Consider the following 7,500-nt stretch of genomic DNA (forward strand, 5'->3'; position numbering starts at 1 on the left):
CCACCTGACTGTTTCCTAGGTAACGTGGTCTGGCTTGATGACAACACATCCATCAGAGCCCTCGTCAACAGCAGCCGGATGCCCGACCCGGAGGCGGTTACCACGGAGACGGAGAGCACCGACCAGCCGAGCGAACAGAGCAAAGGTCAGTCTGTGAACACAAACACACCCCACACCCTTTGATGTTCAGTGTGTTTTGTATCTGAAGGGTGTTTTTCACCTCACAGGTCCTCGGGTTCAAGGGTCAGATGATGAGGATGAAGAGGAGGAGGGGGAGGTGGAGGAGGACGAAGAGGAAGCCGTTAAGAAGAGCAGCGAGGAGATCGAGGTGAAAGACGGCGACGAGCAGAAAACGAAGGTGGAGGCCGTTCAGGTAGAGCCGAGTTTACTCAAATAAGTCAAACTGATCAGGTTCATTGATTGCTTCCCATCAATGACGTGGACGCTCTCTGTGTCTCAGGTGGAGGACCTGTCGCTGGCGGAGAGACAGTCGCTGCTGAGAAACGACCTGCGACCGGCCATCAAACCCTTCAAAGGAAACAAACTCCTCCTGCGTTTCGCCACACATGGTGAGTTCAAGTTACCTTCAGTTAATCCAGGTCTGAACCAGGTTAATCCAGGTCTGTATCAGGTTTAAGTTAAACCAGGTCTGTATCAGGTTTAAGTTAAACCAGGTCTGTATCAGGTTTAAGTTAAACCAGGTCCCAGCAGACCACATGACACATGACAATAAAAACACTGTGCAATAATAGTTAAATAGTTTTTTTTTCTGTCTGTAAATATTATATTTCAGTTATTGTGTTTTTCTACTGTTTTTATTGCTTATTTATAATAGGTTTTTCATTTTTATTTTTATTTTTAAACCATCTTGTCTTTCTTTACTAGGTTTGTGTTAAACTCTATGCTGCTGTAAGCCTGCAAATTTCCCAGGCTGCAGGACTAATAAAGGATTATCTTATCTTATCTTATCAGGCTTAAGTTAAACCAGGTCTGTATCAGGCTTAAGTTAAACCAGGTCTGAAGCAGGCTTAAGTTAGACCAGGTCTGAAGCAGGCTTAAGTTAAACTCTGGTTCTGTGTTTGGTCTCCAGACGATAAGAAGGAGCTCGGTGCGGCTCGTCGTAGTCGATACTACATGAAGTACGGAAACCCGAACTATGGAGGCATGAAGGGAATCCTCAGCAACTCCTGGTGAGACTGAGACGCGTTCACTCCTCCGTCATTTTAAGGTTTAGTCTTTGACTTTGGTAATATGTTTCATGATGTATATTTAATTAGAGGAAGTAATTAGAAGTCGTGTGTGTCTTCAGGAAGAGGAGGTATCACAACCGGCGGATCCAGAGAGACGTCATCAAGAGCAAGAAGCCTCTGATCGGAGACAACATGGGACACACGCCGCCGTACACCCACCGGCACTCCGGTAAAAGAACCGTGACTCCGTCGCCATGACGACCTCTTTTATCTCAACGAAAACTTACTTTAGAAAACCAGAAGTATGACGTAATATATGACACTTCTTGATGGATAAAAACGTAACAAAAATAAACAAATAAAAACATTAAAAAAATAAAATAACCTAACGAAAGTAAACAAAAAAAACATTTTAAAAATAAAATAACGTAATGACAAAAAATAACAAAAGGTAACAAAAATAAACAAATAAAAACATTTCTTAAAACAGGCTGCAAATTTAACCCTCTAAACCTCCAAAAAACTGCCGGCGGGATTGAAAAGCATGTTTCCTTTAAACAATCTCCAAAACGACATTGTTTATTATAAGCAAGAAGCTCATTATCGTCAGTTTCATCTTTACGACGGTCTTTGAACACATCATGTGTGACGAACGCTTCCATCAGAAAAAGCAACAGAAACTAACCTTAATGTGATATTTCATCAAAAAGATTTCATTCCACATGTTTCATTTAAGAATTCGCCACAAATAAACCGTTTGTTTTTACCGGATTCTGTAAAAAACATTAAATTCTGAGCTCCTCAGTGAAACTATGAAGTTATGATTGATTCATCTGAGACCAACAGTCATGTGACAACAATTCTGTGATGTGTTCTGCTTAATATATTTTACATGCCATCTTTTTCAAATTCTTGTTAAAAAAACTATCAAAGAAATTCACTATTTCCAACTCCCCAATGTGGTTTAAATATATTCCTTTTTTATCAACAAATTTGTTAGATTCCTTTTTAAAAAACCACTCAGATCTAGCTTTGTTGGCTTGAATATAAATGTGGGTCATAATGTCTCCAAACTAAATCTTCACTTAATGGTTTCTACATTTATTAAAGTCACTTTGAATCCCAAAATATAGCCGAGCGCCATGAGAGAATGTATTACCAGCCCCAAGAGCTGTAGTTATTGTGGTTTTTCTTCTATTGTTTACGATTTATGTCATTATAACTGTGTTATTCTGCACTAAAGACATGTTTGAGTTCTCTCTATTTCTAGTCAGGATTGTTCTGTTTCCATAGAGGAGCAGGACGCGTGCTGGCTTGCAACATTAAAAACAGTTGTGATTTGAAATAATGCATTTGTGCGCGAAATAAGAGTGTTAAATACCCCAAAATCTAATAATTCTCTCTTGTTTTCATACTTGAGAAATATAATATAATAAAAGCTAATGTACAAACACAAGCAGTCGTACAAGAACGTTCTAACACTGTACGTGAATATTTAAATGTAGGATGAATTTGATCATTTAGCTGATTGGATGTTCTTCTTCTCTGCAGCCGACCTGGTCAACCTGCCCGAGGAGCCCATCAAGGAGGAAGAGGAGGAGGAGGAGGACGACGACGACGGAGACGAGAACATGGAGGAGGACGACCGGGTGGTGGAGTACAAAGAGCGAGCGGAGAAGGAGCGAGGCGAACGGGCCGCCGGGGGCTCGCGGCCGCTGGCGGCGGGGCTCCGCAGCCGGGCCGAACGCCGCCGTCTCCGTGGTCGGAGTCGGACGAGATGGACTACGACCTGGAGCTGAAGATGATCTCCACGCCGTCGCCCAAGAAGAGCAAGAAGATGACGATGTACGCCGACGAGCTGGACGGCCACCTGAAGAACATCCGGTCAGAATAACATCTGCTTTTACTTTGAAAAGATGTCGGGAGAGACGAGAAGAGAACAGAAAGCTTTTGATGATTGAAGCTTAAAGTTCAAATCTACTGAAGCCAAAAATATTGATTTTATCAGTTTTCTTTTTCTTATCTGTGTCCAGCTCATATTTAATAATTAATATATCATCAGGAGTTATTCTTCTTCAAATTGTGATGTTATAATCACTATAATCATAATAAATATAATAATATTAATCCTAGTTTTCTCATCGTACTTTCACACTTTGACCAGAATCATTCAAAAGAAGTATAAAATATTTAATCTGCAGAAATCATTTCTAACTCTTTGGTCTTGTGAGCAGGAACCGGGTCGGGGAGTCCGGATCGGAGACCAGAACCAAATCCACGTCGCCCCCAAAGTGACGGACGTCCGGCAGCTTCTGGAGGAGAAAAGAAAAGGACTCTCTCAGCAGAGACAGCCCCCCCCAGTGGCCCCCAGCGGAAAGACAGGTCAGCGTTCACTTCCTCTGATTATTCATATTTATATATATGTTAATTATTTAATATTATTCATATCATAAAACACGACTGTCTGTCCGTCTGCAGACGTACGGCAGCGGTTGGGGAAGCGGCGCTACTCCCCCGACGGACGACGCTCCCCCTCCCCCGTCTCCCCCAGAGACACGCCTCCCGCCAGAGAGCCAATCAGAGACGTGCACCGCAGACTGGGCGTGGCCAGTCAGGACAACAGAGGCGTCTTCCCCAACTCGTCCAAGGAGAGGAAGACAAGTAAGAAAAGCTGAGACGGATTAGAGTTTAGAGTAAAAGAACAGACGTCTTTAAAGTCGCTTCAATGTTTTATAATCGTTTTATTATCCTGATGGAGCAGGAAATGAAATTAAGTAGCTTTAGAAGTTTATTATTCAAAACCTTTGTTATTCCAGCCAAATGTGTAATACTCAAACAAAATGCTCCAAATCCTAAAACTTATTTCTGGTTTATTTATTGTTACAATCACAAAATGTGAAGCCCTGAAATCCAAAAAGATAGTTTTCATATTAGGGCCTGTTTAATAAAAAATAAAAGTTGTGATAACATTCCTTAAATATATATATGTGTGTGTGTGTGTGTGTGTGTGTGTGTGTGTGTGTGTGTGTGTGTGTGTGTGTGTGTGTGTGTGTGTCCTGCAGGCGCTCTGTGGAGCAGACTCGGCTCGAGTGAAGACGACGGCGGCGACTCCGGACGGCACGAGCGAGGATCGAGCAGCCGGCCGTCGGCTCTCTTCTCCTCAGAAAAGAGCGTCGCCAGCAAGGGAGGTGGCGGGAGCAGCAGCAGCAAGACGAGAGGCGACGGAGAGGAGGAAGAGGAGAAGGAGGAGGAGGAAGACGACTCCACGCTGCAGAAGATGTGGGGCGCCATGATCAAACAGAAACAGGAGCGTCTGACCCACAAGGTGAAGAAGAGCCGGCTGGACAGCCTGCCGTCGCTGCAGATCGAGATCAGCCGCGACAGCAGCGACGACTCCGACGCCTGAAACTGAGGAGGAAGAGGAGGAGGAAGAGGAATCAGCCGGAGAGTTTCTCCTCTGAACTTCACGTCACTCTTTTCTTCCAGTACAATGAGACAAAGATCTGACTCCAGATCTGAGGCCAGTGTGTTGGGTTTCCTTTTGCTTGTCTCTGCCGTCCATGAACGGGTTCAACCAGGCATAGGTCCAGGGGCCCCGAGACAGACATGTTGAGATCCCTCCATGGTGTTTTGTTTTTTTTTGTTCTTTTTTTTTATATATCTACAACCAAACCCAGTCTAAAATGTATAAAAAACAAACCTGTGTAACGTATAGAATTGTTTTAATGCCCACATTTGGTGTCGCAATACAAAGATGGTGGATTTCTTATGAAGACAGAGTCAGACAAATACACGTTAGATGGAGCATTAGAACCAGCAGCAGCACCTGAGGACGTCACCGAGAGACGGAAAGCGGTTTATTCAACATCTGTGTGGATTCTTAACAGACACAAATGGTTGAAAAGCCTCCGTTGTGTTCTCGTCAGTTTGTAGCAGAGCATCATGGGAAACCCGATCACACTCCCTCCTCTCACCCCGGCCGTGTCTCCAGTAAATCATTCCTACGTTACCGCGGCGACGTCCTGCGGTGGAGCCCGTTCGTGTCCTCTGAGAGTTGAACCCCCCCCGGCCCTGTATCCATGGCAACCGCTCAGACGTGTCGACTATCGAATCCAGTGCGAGACTTGCGTTGGGTCGGAGCTGTGAGGTTCATAGAACTCGTTGTTTCACTTCGTTTCCTCCGAGAGCAGAAAGAACTGATGAGACGGACTCTCCGGGAAAAGAGACACAAAAGAGGACGGATTATTTTTCTGATGGTGAATTCATCTTCTTCCATCTTTTAAAAGTTCCCCCGGCGCTGAATGACTTTTACTTCCTGTCTGTGTGGACGTAAACGCTGTGCTGTACTTCCTGTGTTATTTTTTTATCATTGTTAATAAGCCTCAAGGGGCCACGTTGTGACATCACACCATGACGTCACAGCCGGTCATGACTTCAGATCATTATTAAGATGTTGATTAATGTTTTATTTTACATGACTGCGACGATTCCCCAGAAGACCTGGAGGTCATTATATGGAAAATAAATTGACAGCCTTCAGTTAATCAACTCAAATAGAATGATCTTTATTGTCCTTCGGTTAAACTGCAGATTGTTTTAAATATTAATTGTCAGGTTAGAGAAAAAGCAGAGAACCAGCAGAGTCTGATGTCCTAGAGCTGCATTCTCTCTCCTGTCCACCAGGGGGCGACTCCTCTGGTTGTATAGAAGTCTATGAGAAAATGACTCTACTTCTCTCTTGATTTATTCCCTCAGTAAACATTGTAAACATGAGTTTATGGTCTCAATCTCTAGTTTCAAGTCTTCTTCAATACAGCATGATGTTCATTTAGTAAATGATGCTCCATTTAGAGTCAAACAGACCATAAAGCAGGGGATGCTTTAGGGCGGGGCTACACACTGATTGACAGGTCTCTACTCGGGCCTGTTTTCGTCTTAAACTTTAACCCTTTCACAGTGCGTTTTCACTTCAGGAAAGTTAATTGAAACATTTTGTTTGCCTTAAAAATGTCTCATTAAGCGTTCAGATGTACTTGGCTCCACCCTCTCGTGTCCCTTTTGGTTGCAAAAAAACAAGATGGTGGCTGCCGAAAACCGGGACGCGACAGCCAAAAACCAAGATGTCAAAACGTTGAAATGTTTTTACTTCATGAAAGATAACCGTAATATTTTGGTCCTTTTTAAAATGTCGTGTTCAGCGTTCGGTTGTACCACGCTCCACCCTCTCATGTCTCTTCTGGTTGCAAAAAAAACAAGATGGCAACCGCCAAAATGACGATCTCAAGGCTTCAAAATTGCAGTGAACTTAACTTTGAAATCTTTTCGAACATTTAATCAACACTTTTGCATTTAGAAATAACATTTCTTGTAACAATCAACGCTTGAAATGATGAAGGGCTTTAATGGTTCAGTCTTAGAGATACATCCTCTCTCCTCCAGTCTGGTGTGTGATTACTTCGTCTAATAATATCCAACCAGTTGGTTTGGAGGCTCAGACGTCGGCTGCAGCACCAACAAGTCTCTGCTGTCGATATCGGATCATTCAGTCTTTACGAGTGACTCATGACATGAAGAAATAGGCCACAAATACAGATTCTTTCAAAGTTATTTAAATGTTTACATACAGGGCTGTTAGATTGTCCTTTTATCCTCACAACTTTGTCCCCAGCTTCTTTTAAAACGTCTTTTTTAGTAATGCTAAAAACCAACAAAAAGCCCAAACTGTCTTATTTATCAGGTTCAGGGGACATTGTACTTTATTATTGCAATAAAAAAAGAAATATTCTGAGATAACAGATGTTAATATCTAGCAGATAAACAGATAATCATCCTGTAAACCAAACCCACAGCTCTTAAAATAGATTCTAGATTAAATAGATCTGAGTCTGATACTGTTTTATAAATATATATCTATAGATACTATTTTCTGTTTTTTATATATAGGACAAAAAAACAAGACTGAAACATAGGCCTAACTAGATTAATTATATAAAAAAAAAGGAAAAGTCAAAAATTTAAATGGAATTATTTAAATTATAAAAAAAGTATAATAAAGATGAAGAATTCAAATTTAAAAAATGAAACTGTCAGATATATATATATATATATATATATATATATAGGTTCACTTTTTAGTCAGACATTTTCAAGATGTCACATTGCCGGGTATGAATTTGATTCTTAAACTATACATTTGTATAAAGAATACTTATCTGAAAGTTAGTTATTTAAACTCTATAAAAGAGTTTAAATAACTGTGTCCAAACTTTTGACTGGTACTGTATATAATGTAGGTAGCATATTTTAACAT

The 7,500-nt window shown here is 41.6% G+C and overlaps 1 protein-coding gene across 1 annotated transcript in view; it reads left to right on the forward strand.

Moving 5' to 3' along the window:
* ncbp3 (nuclear cap binding subunit 3) overlaps positions 1-5,963 on the forward strand; it is a 9,259-nt gene extending 3,296 nt beyond the window's left edge. Inside the window, 11 exon segments of the mRNA XM_054625814.1 lie at positions 20-145; positions 228-373; positions 461-569; positions 1,091-1,190; positions 1,310-1,419; positions 2,742-2,936; positions 2,939-3,074; positions 3,425-3,474; positions 3,477-3,572; positions 3,669-3,851; positions 4,253-5,963. Coding sequence (XP_054481789.1) covers positions 20-145; positions 228-373; positions 461-569; positions 1,091-1,190; positions 1,310-1,419; positions 2,742-2,936; positions 2,939-3,074; positions 3,425-3,474; positions 3,477-3,572; positions 3,669-3,851; positions 4,253-4,596 — 1,595 coding nt within the window. The 3' untranslated portion in view covers positions 4,597-5,963.
* Positions 5,964-7,500: the final 1,537 nt, after the last annotated feature.

The sequence above is a fragment of the Anoplopoma fimbria genome, chromosome 24 (genome assembly GCF_027596085.1).
Source record: "Anoplopoma fimbria isolate UVic2021 breed Golden Eagle Sablefish chromosome 24, Afim_UVic_2022, whole genome shotgun sequence".
Classification (NCBI taxonomy): domain Eukaryota; kingdom Metazoa; phylum Chordata; class Actinopteri; order Perciformes; family Anoplopomatidae; genus Anoplopoma; species Anoplopoma fimbria.